Source organism: Coenobita brevimanus, chromosome 1 (assembly GCF_032717465.1).
Source record: "Coenobita brevimanus isolate Jiangsu-jjx chromosome 1, ASM3271746v2, whole genome shotgun sequence".
In the NCBI taxonomy this organism is placed as follows: domain Eukaryota; kingdom Metazoa; phylum Arthropoda; class Malacostraca; order Decapoda; family Coenobitidae; genus Coenobita; species Coenobita brevimanus.
Window position 1 is genome coordinate 69,060,507 of NC_136954.1, and position 23,763 is coordinate 69,084,269.

The 23,763-nt window shown below is 42.5% G+C and overlaps 1 protein-coding gene across 1 annotated transcript; it reads right to left on the reverse strand.

Moving 5' to 3' along the window:
• Positions 1–1,472: 1,472 nt before the first annotated feature.
• On the reverse strand, positions 1,473–17,360 carry LOC145417850 (ras-related protein M-Ras-like). The gene is made up of 4 exons (XM_080286695.1): positions 16,391–17,360; positions 15,657–15,810; positions 11,375–11,537; positions 1,473–2,990 (listed from the first exon to the last, which is right to left on the reverse strand). The coding sequence occupies exons 1-4, from the start codon at positions 16,575–16,577 to the stop codon at positions 2,910–2,912; spliced, it is 585 nt and encodes a 194-aa protein (XP_080142821.1). The 5' UTR covers positions 16,578–17,360; the 3' UTR covers positions 1,473–2,909.
• Between the last annotated feature and the right edge of the window lie 6,403 nt (positions 17,361–23,763).

The following is a 23,763-nucleotide window of genomic DNA, read 5'->3' on the forward strand; positions in this document are numbered from 1 at the left end:
GAACGTAACATCCAAGTATTGGCATATTCCTAAACATGCGTGTATTTGTCTTATATCCTTATTGTTCACTTATGGTTGATTGAATCCAGCTGCACTTGAGATAAAATGATTATTCATACACAGACAAGGAGAAAACCAACCCACATTTGGAAACCAGTAAAATAAGCTGTATCTTTACAGCAAGTTCAATGAAAAGTTTTGCTCCAGTATGTGGAATAATAATACTCCATATAGTGGATATACCATATACAGCACTAAAGTATTAAATTAATGGAGTTTGAGTAATACAGTCTGTCCTCGTCTAATGCGGTTTGCTGTAACATGATACTGTTCTAACATGGCTCAATTTTGCGGAAGGAAATGAACATTCTAACGCGGGCACTGTTAGTGTAACACAGTAATTTGAATCCTAAGTTGGACTGAGTCTCTCAAGGAGTTCACCTTTGACAGCGACCCTTCCCCTGAACGCGGTAACAACGTGATTAAGCAGATTGTTGATGCAGTCAGCGTCTACAATTGTATGCACACTGATCGAGTAAACCACCATAAACAGTTACTGATCACTCGTTACTTCGCCACACAAGCTGCCACTGGTCTACAGCAAGAGGATACCCAGCGACAGCAGGATGAAGCAATGGAGGACCTAGAAAGTGATCTTTGGAGTGAAACAGACTTTGATGGATTTTAGTGTGTTCTCCCCCTCTACCTCATCTCTGGTGATGTGTGTCTGTTCTTCTCCTCACATAAGATACAGCACAGTAATTAAAAAAGTCCTATTGACCTAATGTATTTTTTATAACCATATTAATGCATTAGAATTAAATTGGGGGGTATAAAAAAAAATTTGCACCACAAGGGGGGGGAAAAAGTGGTCTCTGGGCAGGGCTGCAGAAGAAAATAGGGGTTTTCAAGTGGACTTTGGGCAGGGCTGCAGAAGGAAATAGGGGTTTTCAAGAGTCCCCATAACGCAATATTTTGCCTAACGCAAGCTTGATGCGGAAGCAAATACCCGCGTTTGGCGAGGACAGACTGTAATTTTGATTTTATGTACTGTGCTGTGTTTCATTTTTAACAATTTCATTTATTATTTGCTGAACCACCACTTGCATGTAACCATCATAGGATATAAGCAGAGAAATGACAAAACATCAAAACAGCTGCCAACTCCATTCAAATTAATATACAAACCAACAAATACCTGGTAATGGCAGAGTGAACCCCAACAGCCCAAGGGCTTCTTCAATTTATTCTAGCAACCATCTTACAATTTTATTCAACCAAAAGGAAGATGTCGTCCTGAAAAAGGGGTTATAATGAATGTTCCTAACCCTTCAGAACAAGTGGTCTTCCCTAGGCAGAATATTACCATCAGCAAGCAGTGAGTATACAGTAAGCCCTTGTTATGTGTCAGGGATATATTCCAATATATCGCAACATTTTTCTCACAACTTGTACTGTAAATCTGGGGAAACTGGTGATGGGGGGGGGGGTAATCTGCTTGTTAAGTATAGTACTAACCAAAGTTTAACAGGCAGTCTTTTTAAAATACACTATGGACTTGTTTGGGAAAAAAAGGGCACACACATACATACATTACCAGTGCTGGAATGGTATTTATCTTTCTTATTAGACTCTGCTTCCCACCAGAGAGAATATTGCTTATTAATATATATATATATATATATATATATATATATATATATATATATAGTAACATATGACAAGGACTTACTATAGACTAAACACTCACTGAATGGTTTAAAAAAAAAAAAAAGACCCTTGGAATCAAAACGGGGACCCAGGACAAATATAACCTATTTCCTCTTTTTCACTCACTTCCTCTGGAAAGTGGGCAAACAGAAGGGAGTGGCTAGAGGTCATTTTCTCATTAACTTACGAGGCTTTCTATCATATTTTCCACAGTAATTAATTTCTCATGGTGCACCTTAATTTACACAAAGGGGTAATATAGGATTTGATAATGACTGACCAAATGTTCTTTTATGTGACCTGAAATCAATATAGTCTAGGTTTCACATATACAGTAATGTACAAGGGAATATTAATGTGCTGTGTTGAGAAATAAACTGGTAAGGTGCTGAGCGGCTTTCTTAGCTGATGATATTACAGGTCCTGGGGTCGTATTCTTATTAGCTGGCCTTGTAAACTTGGTAACATCTTTTGTTAGTACTGATAAATTCTTGCTACTTTAAGACAATTCTGCTTGACTAATGGAGGGCCTCTAGCAAGGGGTTAATGAAGAAAAACTCTAGCCCCCCCAATTCATAAGTTTCTCCATGGCTTAAGAAAATCATCAAATGACAGCAAAAATATAGCATAACAAACATCGCTGGATTCAAGAGGTTACGCAGGCTCCATTGCACCTCTCATTAACCCTATATTTATAGACACAGCACATTCATCCTTTTATTTTACTTATGCAGTACAGTACCTGTTGATAATATTAGGGACATAAACAATATGCAAGATAATAGTAACCTCTCGAATTTGGTGACAGTATGCAGTACCTGCTGATAATATTCGGGACATAAACAATATGCAAGATAATAGTAACCTCTCGAATTTGGTGACAGTATTTCTTTTGATACCTGCTACCACCATATGATATTACTTGGCTCAGGGAGACCTTCCATACTAGAGGGGTTAAACATAGCCTTCATTAACCCCTCTGGCAAAAGAAGCCTCCCATAATTTGAATAAAGTCATCTACTGGTAGCAAGAATAAAATGTACAATATGCCATCAGACTAAAGGGGTTAACAAATAGTCTCCAAAATAACTCACTATGGAAGAGGAACTAAAATGCCTCATAAATCAAAGAGAATAAGGCCATTGCAAACCGAAGCTGGTGGATTTTAGCTCCAAAACGAGGATGAAAGGGAGGACGTTTTACATGACGATACACTTGGGCTTCAGTTTTTCCTTCTTAGGTCCGTCAACAGGAGGGGAGTCTCTGATGATTCGCACAACCTGTTAGGAACCGAGTGAATAGGTGAGGATGGTAAAAGGGAGATGGCTATACAAGAAAACCTTACTATAACGGACTAATTGGGGCCCAGGCCATCCAAAAAAAAAAAAAAAAAAAAAGCAAAATTCTGATAAAAGTGTCATCCAGACCTTCCCCTGCTATCCCAGACTTTTTCCGATACATCAGACATTAGTCCGGATCGCACCAATGGTGTTTAAACTGTTTTCGCTACTTGCAGTACTGTACTGTATTATACATTAACTATATTAAACAAATAGTAAAATATACAGTGTATACTAATAATGCACTGCACGCTGTTAAACACATCATTTACTTAACTTATTATGGTGAACATAGCTAAAGTGGTCAGGCAGTCCAGACTGCCTCTGGCTGTATTGGCCTTTTTCTGATGTACTGTATAAGAATTTAGTCCGGTTGCTCCTCAATTCCGATAAAAGCAAATTTCTGGTCTACTGGAGTCCATTACATCAAGGTTTTACTGTAGTTCCTTCACCTTAACTTGGCCCAGATTCTTGTCCTTTTATGGATTATTTTGCATAGTTCAGCAAATGAAAAATGACAATGCTACAGCTCTACTTACCATACTTTCAACAGCAGTTATTTATTACTTGAGTCATATTCTAGTGTTCATCTCTTATAAAAGTTCAGCATTCAAGATGAAGAGAGAGCAATTTTAGGCCGAGTGACAGTGAGAAGAGTATTGTGGGTACTGTTGCTGATCAATCCCAGTCTGTCTGGCTGGGCAGACCTATCAACCGTGGGCAAGCTACTGCCCTTGCAGGTCTGTCCCATGCAGTGAACTGATGTTCCCTTGCAGATGACAATGCTTTGCTGCGGCGAGTCACAGGGATGTGTATAAAGGGTTGGTTCTTGGATGGATGCAACTCTCCATCCAGTTAACAGGGATGCCATAGCAGGTGCCACTGCACACCATAATCAGGTTATATGGTTACCACCCAGCACTGTACATGTTTTCCTGGGTTAGAGGAAACCATTAGGCTTATCACTCAGTGTAGAGCCACCTGAAGTAGAATGAAGAGTACCAGGTGGTACAAAGTCACAGGAAAGAAAGGGAGAAGCAGGAAGAGGGGAGGGCAGACTCAGACAGAATGAGCAAGGAGATGGAAAAAGACGGCAGCTTACCTTGAGTGAGTGGATGATGGTCTCCACCACCTACCATCAGAATAGAATGGTAAATATGATACGGAGTATGTCGGCAAAAATGAAAGTGATGAGAGGTTAAGGGAAGTACCTAATTTGGAGGAGATGAGGCTGATAATACTGAGAGAAAGAAGTGAAGTGAATACGAGTGTAAGTTATCAATAGGGGAGTAAGGGTTGAAAGGTTATCCTGTACATGAAAAAGACCCTACAAGAAAGCATGCTGCTTCAAACATTGTCATCTAATATCTAGGCTACAGGTTTTGAAATTACCCTTTTCAAAACCGATGCAACCATAAGCATGACAGATCGCACAAGTAAGAAAAAATTACAGACACACCTCAATGTACGAGCATTCAAGATCCAAGCATTTCAAAGATGCGAACATGAAAAAAATAACAAATATTTCACAGGTACAAACATAACCACAAAAAACTAACTTAGCTTATAGCGGCCCAATGCAACCACTTTTGAATGTGGCGAGTGACAGTCATTGTGAGGCAGGTCTCTAGGCGGCAGTGTGGGTGCTGGGGGCTAACCCACCATGTTTTGTTTTTGTTTTATTCACTTGGAGGAAAGAGGATTGCTGCTCATTTTGCTTTTAGAACTTTCACTCCATTTAATATAGCTGATAAATGCAAGCATGTTGATTGTGGTGCTTCTGGCTCATCTAGGGAGCGACATGCCAACTCTATTGAACAAAAACTCAAAATAGTAAAGCATTTTGAACGAAGTGAAAGAATTAGTGCACTGAAGGATTCATTTGGGATGAAGAGATCAACTGTGGGGACAATTATTAAGGATAAGGAGTGTATTCTTAAGCATGTGAAGGGTGCTCTGTTCATGAAGTCCACCATCATTGCCAAAAAACATGGGCTTATTATGGGGGAGATGAAGAAACTTCTGAGTGTGTGGATAGACAACCAGATTCACCAGCGCATCCCTCAATACGAGGCTGATACAGAGAAGGCCACTAAGATGTTCCAGGACCTAAAGAACAAATATCCTGAGGAAAAGGATGTAGAGTTTAATGCATGTCTTGGATGGTTTTACTGCTTTAAATCATGGGCTAACCTCCATAACGTGAAGGTAAGTGATGAGACAGCTAGTGCCGACACTGGCAGCAAGGGAGTTCCCGTCTACGTTGGCAGAGATCATCGAGGAGAGCGGCTATCTCCCAAAACAAGTGTTCAGTGTTGATGAGACATGTCTATTTTGGAAAAGAATGCCTGACAGGTTTTTCGTCTCTAAGGAAGAGAAGTGTATGCCAGGATTTAAGGTCTCTAAGGACAGGCTAACTCTCCTGCTGGGTGGCAATGCCTCAGGTGACTGTAAACTGAAGCCTCTCCTCGTGTATCACTCAGCCAATCCCCATGCCCTGAAGAACATCCCTAAGGCATCCCTCCCAGTGATATGGATGGCAAACAGCAAGGCATGGATTACCCTTGCCCTTTTTGAGGACTGGTTCTTCAACCACTTTGTGCCACAAGTGGAGAAATACTGCAAGTAGAATATTCCCTTTAAAATTCTCCTTGTCATAAATAATGCCCCTGGACACCCTCCCAACCTTAATGATTATCACCCCAACATTAAAGTTGTGTATCTGCCACCAAACACAACCTCCCTCCTCCAACCCATGGATCAAGGAGTTACTGCCATCTTCAAGAAGTATTACCACTGCCGTACATTGAGACTGGCAGTAGCAACAACTAAAGCTGAGGACAGCAAGACTTTGTGTGATTTTTGGAAGGATTATAACATCTTTAAGGCCATCCAAAACATCGCTGCTTCCTTGATTGAAGGTGAAACAGATTAACACGAACAGTGTGTGGAAGCACCTTTGCCCTCAGGTTGTGCAGGACTTCAAAGGCTTCACGGACACTGAGGCTGTTGCTAACAAGGAGGAGCTGAGTAAGGACCTAAATATAGATCTGGAGGAAGAAGACTTTGATGAGTTATTGGAGGCTCATAAGAAGGAACTGACGAATGAGGAGTTAATGGAGTTAGACTTACAGCGGAAGGAGGAAGAAGCTGAGCCGAAAGTTCAGGCCAGGAAAATGACTATCAAGGAGTTAACAGGTGTCTTTGGAATAACAAAGAGCTTGCTTCCTTTGAAGAACAGGATTCGAATGCCGACCGGTTTGGCAAAGCCTATGCTGCTGTGCATGATGCCCTGGCCAACTGTCGTTTCATCCTTGACAAGAAAAAGAAAAACGCTTCCCAGGCGTAATCATGAGGTTTTTCCCAAGGGTGGAAATGAAATTAGATGAACCACAATCTCCAACTTCCTATGCTGAGCCTTTAACCTCCTTTGCTGAGCCTTCAGCCACATCTGTTCTGTCTGCTTCTCCCAAAAATCCCGACTCGTCCACTGCTCTCTCCTCACCCGCATCTCCCAACTAACTCCACTCCTCCACCTGCCTCCTCTCACTTCCTGCAAGTCCTGCTATGTCTGCCCTTACGTGAGCTACAGTAATGTTTAAAAATTAACTTATCACTTATGTCCACTGTATATTTACAACTAACGAAACAAAATGAAATGCTTGCCACATCCACATCTTCGCAGGTGGCAAACATTCCATTATCTTTCGTCAGTAGTAAATAGGCATCGGACAATAGCAGGAACAGAGTTGTGTCTTATACTGTATGTTTTTCTTGTGTATTTCTTATGTTAGTTTATGCATTTATATTTCATAATACAATATGAACTGCTTAAGAACATTTAAAACCCTACCGACAGATCAGTGAACAGTACAGTGTTTTTTATGTTGTACGTGTAGTACTGATGTGTTTTTCATTTTGCGAACAAAATCAACTTGCAAACGGCTTCTTGGAACCAATTATGTTCGTAAGTTGAGGTATTTCTATATGACTCTGGAATGGAATACAGCAATGGGTAATAGAAATGAGATGTAGCACTGTAGAATGGATAAAAAGAAAGATTATGACAGCATGGAAATATTCAAATAATGCATAAAAATATGACGATAAAGAATACCTTGAATAAGAATGAGATTGCTACCAGAAGGCATAGAATGTTATGTTGTGTGGAGGAGAGAGCAAAATAACAAGGGATACCCAAGTGCACAAGATGAGGAAGGGGAGTGACTCGATGTGAGAAGTATGTACGGTAGTTACAGTACGAAAAAAGTGACCTGGATGCAGCTCTGCCACAGGCATCCCCTAGTGGGGATAAGGTATCATATACGGTATCAGATATGAAGACAGATGATCCACAGTGATGGTGGTGGGAAGGTGTGATGAGTACACAGGTTCAAATGATTCTGTTGCTGATAAAGTTACGTACACTGAATAAGCAGAAGTGGTGAAAGTGAGAAGTTACGTACCCATTAAATGGGACAAAAAGGAGTTAAGAATTACATGGGGAATGAGTATACAGTAAAACATCAATTTAACGGCACCCTAGGGGGCCCTGAGCATGCCGAAAAAAATGAAATTCCGTTCGATTGGGGCTTACACCTATCGATACCCCTGGAACTCACGCTAACACATTTTAACACATTTATAAGCATATAAACATGTGCAGACATACAAAATCAATATAAAATTTTATATTTAGAACAAAAGAAAGCAGGTAGATGTAGTGTTGTACTGTAGTAAAGTACTGTACAGTAATCCAGGTAAGTACATTACAGTAATCCAGGTAAGTTAGTTGGCAGGCTGGAGTAGAATAGATGGCACTACGTAAATAAGTTCTCTAAGTTATGAAGTCTACAACACTAGTTCTTAAATCTAACCTTTCATGCTAATTTTTTTCACTTTGGGGTCAGGCTAGGCGGGAGGAAGACTGGGTGAGCATAAATATACCCACTTGGCGGGAAACTGCAAACAGACGATCGAGATGCACACGGCGCCCGCCACATTTGAATTTCTTTCTAATTTTTACCCATTCTGGGAGAATTTTTTTAATTTTTTTTGCATAAATGGAGAGAGGGATGGCATTGGTAATGAATGGTGATGGATGGAATATCTCAAATTTGTTGTATGCTGATGATGCAGTACTGCTTGCAAGTACCAGACAAGAACTTGGTAGGCTAGTGCAGAGTTTTGCTGATGTCTGTAAGCATCGTTCCTTGACAGTAAAGTGATGGTTACTGAGAGAGAAGGTGACTCCCAGTGCAATGTAACGGTGAATAGAGAGAGACTGGAATTGGTGAGAGAGTTCAAATACCTGGGTACAGTGATAGAAAAGAGAGGAAAATGTGCAAAAGAAGTTGAAAGTAGAGTGACACAAGGAAGAAAAGTAGCTGGTGCAATGAAGGCCTTGATAAGAAACAGAGGCTCGAGTGCTGCAGCTGCACGAGGCTTACATGAAGGAGTGTTAGTGCCAACTTTAACATATGGATGTGAGACTATGGTCTATTTATTGCCAGACGCCTCAATCCCATTTGGGGTGGCCACAAACAAATCGCCTCCACGTCGTCCTGTCCCCAGCCATTTCACTGCCCTGCTCCCAACTCACACACCCCTCTCTCATATACCTCTCCACCCCATCCCTCCATCTCATCCTCGGCCTCCCCCTCCCTCTTCCCCCCTCCACCTCACTCACATATACTCTCTTCGTCAGTCTTTCACCCTCCATCCTCTCCACATGGCCAAACCACCTCAGTGTGTTCCTCATAACACTTCCTATCACATCCACATCCACACCACAATGCTCCTTTATATCCTCATTTGTCAGCCTGTCTCTCCATGTGACTCCACAGACTCCTCTTAAATAACTCATTTCCACTGCTCTCTCTCTTGACTTGTGTCCTTCCAACTATGTCTAAGCTTCACTTCCATATGTTAGAGTTGGTATCACAATACTGTCATGTAGTAACTTTTTCACTTCCATGCTCACTTCTCAGTTTCTTATCACTGCATTCAAAGAACCAGCAACCTTTCTTCCCTGCTGTACCCTTTCAAGCACTTCACCCTCCAAACCTCCATCCTTACTCATCACACAACCCAAGTGCTTAAACGTACTCACATTTTCCAATTCCTCACCATCCAACCTCACTGTACATTCACTGACTTCACCTCTCTCAAAGACCATCACTTTACTCTTCCCTACATTCACCTTTAGATTCCGTTTCTTGCACACTCTCCCAAACTCATCCACCAAGCCTTGCAGCTCCCCTTCGTCTTCACTCAACAACACAGTATCATCTGCAAACAACAATACAGGGAGTTTCCAAACACTATCCTCTCTCACTAGGGCCACTTCAACATCCACTACCCTACCTTGTACCTCTTTTATTACCCCATCCATGAAAAGATTGAACAACCATGAAGACATGACACATCCCTGTTTCAACCCAATCTCCAAAGAGAAAAATTCACTTAGTTCACCATCCACATGCACTGCAGCCTTAGCACCATCATACATACTCTTCACAGCATTCAACAACTTTCCATCTACTCCATATATTCTTAATACTTTCCACAATCCTTGTCTATCCACCCTGTCATATGCTTTCTCCAAATCCATGAAAGCCGCATACAACTTCTTTCCCTTCTCTAGAAACTTCTCCACTAAAGATCTAAGAATGAATATCTGATCTACACAACCTCTTCCCTTCTTAAAGCCTCCCTGTTCTTCTCCAACTAATTCCTCTGTTCTTTCTCTAACTCTGTCAATAAGTATCCTACCATACACTTTTCCTATTATACTAAGAAGACAAATGCCCCTATGATTACAACACACTTCTTTTTCCCTTTTTCCTTGGTACAAGGGAATAATTATACCTGACTTCCAATCCTCCGGGACTCTACCTTCCTCCCAGGCCAATCTGCACATCTTCTACATCCATTCTACTACTATCTCTCCCCCATGCTTCAGCATTTCACCACACACTCCATCAATTCCTGGGGCTTTCCCCATTTTGACTTTCTTCATTGCTTCCACAACTTCTATCCTACTGATTTCTTCCTGTCTTCTCACCTCCCTCCTTCTCCCAGCCATTCCCCAGCCACTTATACTTGCATTACTTCCATCCTGTATGTTCAACAATTCCTTAAGGTGTTCTCTCCATCTGCTTACTTTTTCTCCCTTCTCCACTAGTATTCTACCATTTTTATCTTTCACTTCCCTGCTAACCTCATTTCCACCCTGTCTTACTCTCTTCCCCTCTTTCCAGAACATCTTCTTACAGTCCCTCCACTTTACACTTAAATTCCTTCCAAATTCCTCATCCACTCTCTTCTTACTAATCTTTTCACCTCTCTCTTTCTTTCTACATATAACTCTCTCTTTCACCTCTCAACTTCTTCCACGCCCCTATTTCTCATCCATTCATTGTATGCTTTCTTCTTTTTTGCCACAGCCTGTCTCACCTCTTCAGTCCACCATGCTGTTCCTTGCACCCCCCTCAGTCTTCTCTTCCTCCCACACACTACATCACTATGGTGTGGCATGAAAATGAAAAGTCAAGAGTAAGAGCAGTGGAGATGGGACTGCTGAGGAGTGTATGTGGAGTACAGAGGGTGGATAGGATACGAAATAACGTGATTCATGAAAGATGCGGAGTGAGGAAGTCGGTGGACACCAGAATCGAAGAATGTACTGAGATGGTATGGTCATGTGGAGAGAATGGATAACAATAGAGTGGTAAAGAAGGTATATCTGAGCAAATTTGAAGGAGGGAGGAGGCGAGGTAGGCCAAGGAGAAGGTGGAGAGATATGGTGGATGAATGTGTGAGGAAGAGAGGTTTGGAAGTCAGTGAGGCTAGGGAACTGACAGGAGTTCGAGCTGGCTGGATGAATTTTGTGAGAAGTGCATGATCAGGGATTTTTGGCACCCCTTTTTAACGTGGCAGCATCTGGATTGACTCTGTCAGATACAATTATGTGAAGCTACAGAACGTGGTGAATGTTTTTGGCGTATCTGATAGAGCCAGGATTCCGGGAGCTTGAATGATGAGTAAATGGAAGCGTGGCCCATTGGATTGGGCAATTTGGGGCTGTCTGGACATTGCTACTCCTCATCCTGCCCTTGGGTGAGAAAGGAGGTCTGGATGATGATGATGAATATTCCTTGGGAAATTTGTGCCGTTAGTTTGGGGTTGACGTTAGAATGAATGCCATTAAATCGAGGTTTTACTGTATGTGAATTAGGTAGGGGTGGCAGTGAGTGGGTGTGGAGTGTATGGAAGTAGCCCTGTTGGTATGTGGTAATGATACTTCATCATAGCAAACTCACCTCATGGAAGGCTGAGTCAACATTGAGTGGTGGGTCCTTAGCACTGGTCTCGATGTATGAGAGGTTGAGGCGGTGGGCCAACTCTCGCCCCATCTCCTCTGTCACCTTCCTCATGTGCACCAGGTCCACTTTGTTGGCCACCAGCAACATCGGGTATGAATCTCTGTATGGACATAAAATTATGGAGACAGGTGATACCATGCTATATTATTTATAACTCTAGACACTCATTTTACAATCAACTGTTCCACGATCCCTCACTTAACTGATCTTAACATCTCAGCATCCTTTTTTTCAGTATATGACTGCTACAGTTCCCTATGACACACTATCTGTACTGTATATAAATACTGATTTCACTTATATGATTATTATGATCCCTACATCTGATGTAAGATCAACTGTTATCCAATTCTTGACCTTTATAATGTGCTTAAGTCTGATGGTGTTTGGAGGCATAGTAACCAAGAAGGGCGGATGACTATGGTAAATAAGTATGTGAGAAAATGAAATACAGTATAAAAGCTGATGAAGACAAGGAATTTATATAACTGGATGAAGTACGTACACAGAAGCACAAGATAAAGGTTTGGCACTTTTTCTTTGTTTGACAGTTGAAAGAATGTCTCTGTCTGATGGGTCTATACAAGGCACATTTATAAAGAAAAATACAAACAAATATGTGACAGATGGTTATACTTGTAAAAAGAAGACAGGATTCCAAGACGTAAATTATGAGTGAATGACTGTCTGACTCATTTCCTTTTTCTTGTTGTTGACGGTTGTGGATTTTATGCTTTCCCTTACTTCTGGACTCCACCTCACCCCATCATTAAGTGGGTCAATACTTAGTAAAAATCCCTGGTAGAAAGATAATCTTGGAGCTTGTTACATTCACCTGCAGTATCATTAACTAAAATACATTTGTGGCATTTGGGATGACATTGTTGCCTGCTAGTTTCAGTTCACATTATGTAAATAACTTTTGCCTAATAAGTTTACCTCTAAATGTAGCTATTCATTTATTGAATGTGCTAGTATTAATGACAATAGTAATGCTAAATATTCATGACAGTACTAATACTACTGTCACCAACAACACTGAAGAAGCACAAACTATGATAAACCTCTGATAACACACGAGACTGACTGATAATAGTATTCATTCTTAGATCTTTAATGGAAAAGTTTCTTGAGAAGGGAAAGAAGTTGTATGCAGCATTCATGAATTTAGAGAAAGCATAAGACAGGGTGGATAGACAAGGATTGTGGAAAGTATTAAGAATATATGGAGTAGATGGGAAGTTGTTGAATGCTGTGAAGAGCATGTATGACGGTGCTAAGGCTGCAGTGCATGTGGATGGTGAACTGAGTGAATTTTTCTCTTTGAAGGTTGGGTTGAAACAGGGATGTGTCATGTCTCCAGGGTTGTTCAGTCTGTACATGGATGGGGTAATAAAAGAGGTACAAGGTAGGGCAGTGGATGTTGGAGTGGCCCTAGTGAGAGAGGGTAGTGTTTGGAAACTCCCTGTACTGTTGTTTGCAGATGATACTGTGTTGTTAAGTGAAGACGAAGGGAAGCTTCAAGGCTTGGTGGATGAGTTTGGGAGACTGTGTAAGAAACGGAATCTAAAGGTGAATGTAGGGAAGAGTAAAGTGATGGTCTTTGAGAGAGATGAAGGCAGTGAATGTACTGTGAGGTTGGATGGTGAGGAAATGGAAAATGTGAGTACGTTTAAGTACTTGGGGAGTGTGATGAGTAAGGATGGAAGTTTGGAGGGTGAAGTGCTTGAAATGGTACAACAAGGAAGAAAGGTTGCTGGTTCTTTGAAAGCAGTGATAAGAAACCGGGAAGTGAGCATGGAGTGAAAAACTTACTACAAGACAGTATTGTGATACCAACTCTTATGTATGGAAGTGACGCTTGGACGTTGTTGGAAGGACAAGTCAAGAGTGAGAGCAGCGGAAATGAGTTATTTAACCCTTAGCCACCAGGGGGTTCCCGGTAGCTGCACACTCCTCCCTATGGGCAATTTCCAAGATTTTGGAAAAAATACCCTTACTTCAAACCCTTATATTTGACAAACTATAATAGCTAGAGAATTCATTGAAAGTTCATAAGACTCATCAACTCTTCCTCTTTCCAATAAAGGTATCATGAGGTCTCTAGGTGTCCCGTCGATGAGTAAGGATGAGTTGAAGACGAGTGGTTTTTCACGTTTTGGCACGCAGCTCCGAGCGTGCGCCACTGGCAATGGCCTTGGCCTGGCCGGCTAGCGTTGGCAGCACTGACTGGAGTGGTGATTGTAACACTGCCCGTGTGTCCTTGGAATGCGGAATATTCCACTCATTTTTTCTACACCTCCTTACTCACCGCCGTGAAAATGAGTCATCACCCGGTTCATGTGGCTCACCCAAGGATTTACCGCCTACAACACCATGCCACTATGCCTTGTAGTTGTGTGGGAAAGGAAATATCTCATCGTTTTTCTGTACTCACTTCTTCCGTAAATAATCATATTTCTTCTTTACTAAGACACTTAGAACTGTACTTTACATCACGATTACAGGTAATTGCACTTTGACAAGTAAGTGCCGTTGCTCTTTCACACATGATCGTAGAGTATGAGGTAATTATTTGTACTGTAAATCAGACTGCTTTGTACTAATCAGGGTTATAGTGAAAATCATATAAAAGTTTTACACAACTAACATTATTTGTACTTCACATCACAGATACACTGATGCTCATATTTGGCACAATCCCCCAGAGTATTGAGTGAAATAATTTAGGTATAGCCAAGCAGGTATTGTTCATTGTGGCCTGCTCACAAGTGGTTTTCTTTCAGGTAACAGGTAGGCAAACTCAAGGTATATCCAATCATTTTCTAACCAATATCCAATACACAGTATCATCTCCTGTATTGCACTTACTATAAATCACTTATATGCACTTGTAGAACTTATCAAAGACTTATATCTTAGCACTTTCTATAATTCACTTATAATATCACACTTTTCACTCATTTATGAAAATACACAAACTTCTGCACTGTTGTACACTATTTACTGTACACTTCCCCACACACCTGCTCAGTTACCACTCCCGAAGGGCCTGATTGTGGAGATTATCCCCTTGAAGTAGTAGGCTGAGGTGTGGGAGAGTGCTGGAGGAAGATATGTCGGCAAGCAGGCGGCAAGAGTGTGGGGGAAACGGCTCTGTGGCGTTTTTTTCCGCAGATGACAGCCAGCTCCGCGTCACTTTTCTGATGTCCTGGGTCATCTTGCGCCTCCTCATCGCCGAAATCACCATTCTCATAGCCTGTCCCTTCCTCCTGGAGAAGTCGGGGGGCGAGCAGCGGTTGGAGGGCGAGAGAGCTCGCTCTCCACGTTGTAGCATTTTTTCTCCTCAGAGGACGTACTCTAGCTAAGCGTATGAGAGGAGACAGTATCGTCAAAGGCACGTCCTATGGCACTATCACTAAGCCCTTTACGTGGCACTAAGGGCCGAATTTTCGCGGGGGTTGATGAGGCAATCGGCCCTTCATGTGGTGGGAAGGAATCGGACGATGTCAAGGAAGATGACATGGCTCCTCTCACTACCACTGCCGAGCACAAACTGAACCGCGCAACAGCGGGGTACCTGGGGGTCCTACGTACCCTGTAGGTATCACAGAAAATGGTCCTGTGCTCAAACAGTGGCAGGAAGGTGAGTGCGGTATATCAATCCAACCGGCGGCCCTCCGCGCCCTGAATCCTGTCGTGCATACACGTCAGCCGGCGGATAGGGGTTAAGAGGAGCCTGTGGAGTCACATGGAGAGACAGGCTGACAAATGAGGATATAAAGGAGCGTTGTGGTGTGGATGTTATAGGAAGCGTCAGGAGGAACACACTGAGGTGGTTTGGCCATGTGGAGAGGATGGAGGGTGAGAAACTGACGAGGAGAGTGTGAGTGAGGTGGAGGGGGAGAGAGAGAGGGGGAGGCCGAGGATGAGATGGAGGAATGGAGTGAAGAGGTATATGAGAGAGGGGGGGGTGAGTTGGAAGCAGGGCAGTGAAATGGTGGGGGACAGGGTGACATGGAGGTGATTTGTTTGTGGCCACCCCATATGGGCTTAAGGCGTCTGGGAATAAATAGACAGATAGAGAGAAAATGGCAGCTAACTAGACAAGATGAAATTAACCTCACTTTGACACACACACAATGTGTGTGTTACGTGTTGAATATTCTCATGATAAAACAACACAAACAGTAAAGTACTTAAACAAGACTAAACTAACCTGTCCTTGACGCGCAGAATCTGTGTATAGAAGTGCTGAATGTTCTCGTAGCTCTGTTTGTCGGTAACCGAGTAGACCAGCATGAAGCCATCTCCCTTACGCATGTACTGCTCCCTCATGGCACTGAACTCCTCCTGCCCAGCTGTGTCCAGGACTGGTAATACGTAAATAACAAGTGCATTATTCATCTTATAAATCTGATTAAAAAAGAACGTAGCTACCAAGATAACAAAGGCTGACATCATAAGTTTTTTTTAACCACAGGAGACCCTCACCTTAATGAAGATGTGCATTATTTCTCAGCTATATATCTTTCAAACATATGCAACAAATGAGACAATGCAGTCTTGCATCATAAAATTATTTAACCACAAGAGACCTTCAGTTTAACAACCAATACAGTAAACAAAATCAGTATGGTCATCACCATAATCCATATTCCCAAGCTCATAAGGAGAAAAAAGAACCTAGGAATGACTGATACTTTTCAGAATGAGCATTAGAGGCAAACGCAACTCATAGCACAACTTCTCTTCCTTCCACATTGTCCAATACTGCAAAAGTATAGGGGAAAAAATAATAATTACATGAACATTACTGTATGTAGCCTTGCTGTTTACTGTCTAATTTTCTAAACATTTCCACTGCACAGAACAAGAACCATTTCGCTTCTACTACGGCCTACCATCCTCCACCTTCCTCAGATTCCCAAACTGGACTTCTGATCTACTCACCGTCAAGAATGCACCACTGAGCATCAACCTCGGTGTGCTGGATGTACGAATCCTCAATGGTGGGGTCATAATCGGTGACAAAGAGGCGTTGAAAGAACTGGATTGTCAGCGCACTCTTCCCAACACCACCATCTCCCACCACCACAAGCTTGAATGTTGGCAGCTTGTCTGAGGGGGGTTTGGACATTCTGGATGCGTGTCTCTCCCCTCCGCCTCTCCCCTTCCCGCCACGGTCTTGTCCCAGCTTCCTTGATTCTGGGGGCTTGTTGCTGCTGTTCTCAGCTGCTTCCGCCTCCTTTCCCCCTTCTGCCTTGTCACTTACAAGGTCCTTGTTTGCTTCTGCAGGTTTTTCTGGGTTTGGTTTGGTTTGATCTGGCTTGTTTGCATCCAGGGCCTTACTGTTACCTGGCTCCTGATCTTTATTTGCCTCCTGCTTCTGCACAGATTCAGAGGTCTTGTTGTTTGTTGTTTCTGGTGTCCTGTTGTTCTCTAATTTTGATCGGCTACCCAATTCTGGAGTCCTGTTATGGTTCGATATTGATTTTTTGTCTGGGTCTGGTTTGTTTGTGGTTGTGATTCCAGGGTTCAAGTCCAAGGTCCGATTCCGATCTGGTGTCCCGTGGTTCTGTGTCCTCTCACTGTCCTCTCCGTGTCCCTTTTCCTGTCCTAGCTTACCCTTCTCTGGTGTCTTGTTGCCTTCCAGTGCCAGTACTTTCTTTGGTGTCCTATTGTTCTCCAGTCCTCTTCCCTTTTCCTGTCCCTTCCCTCCTTGTTGCTTGGCCTGCTCCAGTTTGCTAATTTGTGGGTGGCTGTTGTTGTCACTTTCTCTTGTCTGTTTTGGTTGGCAAAGAGAGGAGGAGGAGTAGGAGGAGAAGGAAGAGTAAGGAGGAGTTCGCCGAAAGAGGAGTTCGCTGAGAAAGGAGCGAGCTTGTTTACAGCTCAGCTCCCCTGTGTTGAAGCGTGTGGTGTCTCTCCTCGCTACTTACTCTCTTCTCCTACTCCTCTCTCTCACTCTCTCCTCGCTACTCTCTTCTCCTACTCCTCTCTCTCACTCTCTCCTCGCTACTCTCTTCTCCTACTCCTCTCTCTCAGTTGTTTTCCTCTCCTACCCTCTCCCTTGCTCTCCTCCCGAATGCCCCTCTCCCACACTTGATGTGAGTCACACCTACAAGAAGCAGAGTTATAAGTTAATATCCAAAATTGTCTGTTGGTTTAATAACAACATTTCCTTCAGTAAAACCTGTGGCAAAATAAACAAACCTCATCCTCTCAAGGATATCTTTATTTAGTGTATTTACTTTAGTTTTTGCCATCACCAGACAATTTTATCCAGACTGAGACATCTTGTTGTGAAGGGATTAGAAGCAAATTCCTGGAACCACTTTTGCAAAAAATTTCTCCCACAGGCAGACTAAAATCACCTGGTGCTGGACAGGGATGCCTTCATGCCATGGCACAGTGAAGGCACTGTGGACTGTTCATGAGGTGAGTTTTGTACTGGTGCTGAAGTAGAGAATGATCATAGTGACACTGTATTGGTAGCATGGGGCAAATTGTTACCTTATGTGGCGAGGAGGGGTGGGCGGGGGGGCAGCAGCACAGAGACAGCAACTCCAGGACTCTGGCCTCCGATGGACCAACATGGAGCTCCTAACATGGCCAGTCCACCTGCAACAAGACAATAGTGTTTGGCAGCTGACACTTTAGGTGCTTGGTGGTCAAGTGGTTACGAACAATTTGGCAGAAGACAGTTTATTAAGTGCCTAGTGGTCAAATGGTTAGAGCATCCCAGCTGGAGGGATGGCCCCACACTGGTTTGATACCCAAGAGATCACTTAAGGATTTCCACCCATTTGCTGGGTATGTCTTTACCGCCCAAAGAGGTAAATGGTTTCCTAGATTACAGTTCAACATTTGACTTGTCACTCAGTGCAGTCATTATTTACTGTACAGCTACACTGAGTGACAAGCCAAATGGTTTCCTGTACATCAGGAAACCATTTACTATGTTGGTAGGTAACCATGTAACCAAATTTTGGCGCCTGGTGGTTTAGTGAGTAATTACAGCGCTCCAATCGGATTGAGCTGGTGAAGGTTTATATTCAATGGGTGGTTGGGGTATATTGCTCATGTAATGCCACTCAGGGATGAGTGAGGCTGGTCACTCTCATCTTAAATATCAGGACCAACCTGCCTAACCCCAGGCTCCTACGCTTCTCATGGGGCTATGTAGGATTGGATTATGATGATGATGATGATGATACTTTAAAACCATCACAACTGTGATAAACTATGCAATATTATTCGGTAGAGGACTGTCCCAAGGGATGTGGGTTCAAATTTTGGCAGGGGTAGGGGACAGTTTACCGTAAATGATTTTAATTTTGTTAAAGTAGACTTTACTGATCTACCAAAGACCTGCCGACATGTCACACACCCAAGGAGGGGTAGATTGAGATGGTTTGGACATGTTGAGAGGATGAAAGATGACAGTTGGGTGCAGAGGGTGAAAGGTGTGAATGTTGGGGGTGGGGTTGTGAGAGGCAAACAAAAAAAAAAAACTTGGGACTTTGTCACAGAGCGTGACCTCAAGGATAAGAGACTGCATAAGGGGGTTGCTGGATATCAAGCAATGTGGAGAGCCACCAACAGGTGACCAAGACTGACGCATGCAGCAATGTTGGAGCCTTTATAAACGATACATAAATATATAATAATATCAATACAATTCCTGTATGAAACAATCCTAATGTGTATTCAATATGAATCGTAGGTGTTTATGCTACAGTGGTGACATGGTGTATGGCACATGAGAGGACTGCTGAGCCTCAGGAAACAGGCTGTTAAGCCCATGCCCCATTTTTTTTTTTTTTTTTTGGGGGGGGGGGGGGGGATGAACTATATGTATTAGAGGCTAATGGTATATCATTCTTCTGTAATATAAGTATGGAAAAATGAGTTTTCTTCATCTTGATAAATGGCTATATATTTCTCTGGATACTGTAGCCACCAAATGTAGCAACTTCAATGTTTTGTACAAAATTTAGCAAAATAAAGAGCTGCATTAACTCCAACCAATATTCTGACAGTAAGGCTATACCTACATAGCTACACACAATTATAATTCACAAGGTCAAAAGGAATACAGAACACCCATTTATCATTCAGCTGTCATCATCATCAGCAGCATCACTAAACCACATTCTCCATCATTATAACCAGCTAAACAACATGAACTGTGGGGACTAAAAACAAGATATAGGAAAACAAATGTAGAACTATCATCAGAGTGCTTAGTATACTGTAATGAGTGACATCCCCATTCCCTCATCACATTCAAAGTTCATTGAAGATTTACTGGGAAGGGTTCAGAACTTCATACATACAAAGCAAAGAACAGAGGAAAAATAAATAAATGCAGCTATATTACAGTCAATAAAAGAATTTGATAGCATTTAGGATTACCTGACAATTATGACCTTTTGACTAATTTAAGAAGCAAAGGTTTATTGACAAGGATTTAGTACTTTTTGGGTGGTAGTTGGGGGGGGGGCATCATCCACCCACTTAGTGTGGTGGTACTCTATTTTAGGGCAGCTCTACACTGAGTGGCAGGCCAAATGATTTCATGTAAACCAGAAAATCATTTACAATGCTGCATGGTAACTAATAACCAACCAACATGTGTTCCCTATGTGACAACAAGTGGGTTGGCGGAGGGTCAGTGCCCCTCCTCGGAAAACAACTACAGCAATCCTTCGATTATCCGGATGGTCCATACCCTGCTATGCTCCATTTTTGTTCATTAGGCCCTGGCTCTATTATACCAGTATCCGGATTTATTTATCCATAACCGGACTTAAAAGTTCCAGCTTCAGCGGCTGGCTGGCCTATAAAGTCAGAAAAGTCTGTTGGGTGGCTCACCGGCTGCTGTCCACGCACAGGTAACAGACCGTAACCCACGAGCTGAGCTAAAATGGCTATCCGGCTCCCTACCGAACAGTTGAAATCCCCCGACCACCCCAATCACCAGTAACATATTAGCCAGCATGCAAGGAAGACGGAGCATAACCCACAAACTGAGCGAGCATGGCTATACGGATCCCTACCACATGGTCCAAATCCCCCGGCCACCCTGATCGCCGGTAAGATTCTGGCAGCGCACGAGGAAAACAGAGCATAACCCACAAGCTGACCTAAGATGGCTGTACAGGTCCCTACCAAATGGTGAAAGTCCCCCAGCCAGCCAGATTAATGGGAATGTACCAGCCTTGGAGGATTAACACAGAGCTTAACCTACAAGCACTGCAAAAGCACCCATCCACCTCCTCACCATGCGGCGAAAGTCCCCTGGCATCCCTCGCTTTTCACCCACCCCCCTGGCCCCCCTCCATCCCTCCCCATGCTCACCACTGCCCGTTTATACTGTATCCCTCCCTCTCCATCAGTCCTCCCCCACCTGCGCGTTGCCCACCACCCCTGTGTACGTTTTTAACTCTGCGATTCATTCAAAAACTATTGGTCATATCAAAATTCTGGCAACACAATGAGAAAGCTCAAGAAATTCTGCATCTAGACATATGCTTAGCACTTACATGGTGTGTGCAAAATTTTGCACTAGGATGTTGGAAAATTATTTGATTTTTTTTTCTCCAACAAGTTTATTCTCACTGCTTTTTTGTACTTTTACTCATCAGTTTTGTGTGTTTTTATTAGCTTATAGTATAAACACCAGTGAAGATGACGGTATACAATTTATACTAAAATAACAAATTTCTGGGGGGCATACTGAAATTGAAAGAAATGTATTTCTTTGTACCAAGGAGCCAGCCATCATTCTTGCTGTTTCAGAAACTTTTTGAATTCCCGAGAGGGTTAAAAGTACAGTACTGCAATGTCGATTTCATTTCTTTTTTTGTGGACTTCTGTTGTTTATGCATTGCTTTCTTGGTGTCTAACATTACAGTATACTAGATATTCCCAAGTGTGTTTTGATGTCTAAATATGGCTGAAACACCAGAGAACACTGCCAAAATTAGGAGGGGTACTGTACATTATAGGTAGGATATTTGTCGATTTTTATTGTTTATGCATTGTTTTCTTAGTGTCTACCATTACACAGGATATTCCTGTGTGTGTTTTGATGTCTAAGTACTGTATAGCTGAAAGACTGCAGAAGACTGCCAAAATTAGGCGGGGTACTGTGCATAGTTTTTTTTTTTTTTTTTTTTTTTTTTTAATGCATTATTTTCTTAGTATTTAGAATTATAATGCATATTGCATTGTGTGCTTTGAAGTAAAAAAAACTGCCAAAAGACCTCAGAACACTGCCAAAATTAGGAAGGGTACTGTACATTCTGATAGGGTTTTGCGTGTTGAATGGAAAAGTAGGGTACAGTATGTAAAGGTGGATGGAGTAGTTGGAGAGTGGGGTGTGCCTGCAGAAGTGGATGAGCATGGCAGTGCTCTAGCGAACATTTGTGCAGGAGGGGGATGGTGATAGCCAATACCCTCTTTAGACACAAAATGATCCACAGATATATGTGGTGAGTGATGAGAAGGGTGGGTGGTAAACTGAATGAGTGGAAGGCAATGAGTAATTATGGGTGTGTGGATTATACAATGAGGTGTGTAATGGATGCAAGAACATACAGAGGTTGGGGGGGGATTTTCTGACCACCACATTGTGGTGGTGAAAGTCAAGGTTCAAATGAAATGGAGGAGTAGGAGAAGGGAAGGCCAGGAGGAAGTGGACCATACAAGGAGGGCAGAATGGTTGCAAGAGGATACAAAAAAAAGGCATAATATAAGAGAGAAGTGGAGGGGTGACTGGGTAAAAATGATTTGGAACAGATGGGGGACGTGGAAGGTGTGTGCAAGATACTCACAGAAGAAATTTGTGCATCTTGTGAGTTGGTGTGTGGGGTGAAGAGAAGACGAAAGGGGGTGCAAGGAACGGCATGGTGGAATGAGGAGGTGAGACAGGCTGTGGCACAAAAGAAGAAAGCACATAGTGAGTGGATGAGAAACAGGGGCAAGGAGGAAGGTGAGAGACTGAAGAGAGAGTTATTTGTAGAGAGGAAGAGGGAGGTGAAAAGAGTAAGGGAGAGAGAATAAGTAGAGAGTGGAAGAGGAATTTGGAAGGAATTTGAGTGTAAAGTGGAGGGAATGTAAGAAAATGTTCCCAGAGGTAAAGGGAGTTAGACAAGGTGATAATGAAGTAAGTCGGGGAGCGAAAGATAAAAATGGAAGATTGCGAGTGAAGAAGGGAGCAGATGAATTGAACACTTTAAGGAATTGTTGAAGATAGAGAATGAAAGTATGTATATGAGAGAGGGGTGTGTGAGCTCGGAGCAGGGCAGTGAAATGGCGGGGGACAGGGCGACATGGAGGCAATTTGTTTCTGGCTACCCCTTATGGGATTACGGCATCTGGAAATAAATAGATAGATAGACAGATAGATTGATAGACATTTTATTATTATCATTCTCATTATTCTTGATACTTGGTTTATTTCAGATGCAAAAGGTTCAATGAGATGGATCCAGTGGTTTATAAACACAGAAATGAGCTCATTCCTCAGTTTCCTAATACATTCAGGCTGGAAGCATGTTAGAAGGCTGAGCTGAGGTAAGATTGTGAAAGCATTGTATGTTTTATGTATTAAACCCAACAGCTTGGAATATAATTTTAAATTTTAATACTCTTGTCTCCAGACAGCTGTATTCAGCTTTAGATTTCCTCTTGAAAATGAATGGATTAAAGTATAAAGCCTTCATTAACCCCAACAGTATCAAGTTCTTGGCTAAATAAAATCACATGGTTGCAGTAAGCATATATTGTCATACAAATAGATAACCATTATGTGGAAGGGTTTAAAAGCACTTACCTGACTGTATTATTCTGCATGACCTATGTACAGTACTTGAATTAGATGTGATGGTGGAGATTGTCAGGCATGAAAGGACTGAACTTGATGGTGAGTCTCTTGAGTGTGTAGAAGAGTTCTGTTATATGGGAGACCTGTTATGTGCTAGAGATGGGGCTGGAGCTAGCTCTATGGCTAGAGTAAGGAGTGGTTGGAGTAAGTTCAGGGAGCTGTTGCCTCTCCTGGCATTGAGAGGGCTCTCCCTCTGTGCTATGGGATCTTTGTATGCAGCATGTGTTAGGACTGTAATGCTGTTTGGTACCGAGAGAGATTTGGGCAGTAAAGGAAGAGGATATTCGCTGGCTCAAACGTACAGAAATCAGAATGATAGGGTAGATGTGCAGTGCATCCCTAAGTGTGAAGCCTGGAGGGGGGGGGGGTTAGGTTTACAATGAAAGAGTTGAGGGGGAGGATGAGACTGGAGTGTATTGGAGTTGTGATGACA

Bases quoted from the DNA above. Each gene is read 5' to 3' on its own strand.
- LOC145417850 (XM_080286695.1), bottom strand. From the start codon at position 16,577: ATGTCCAAACCCCCCTCAGACAAGCTGCCAACATTCAAGCTTGTGGTG. The intron at 15,811-16,390 runs GTGAGTAGATCA...ACGTATTACCAG, and splicing joins TCAGTGGTGCATTCTTGACG to TCCTGGACACAGCTGGGCAG. The intron at 11,538-15,656 runs GTTAGTTTAGTC...ATGTCCATACAG, and splicing joins ATTCTGCGCGTCAAGGACAG to AGATTCATACCCGATGTTGC.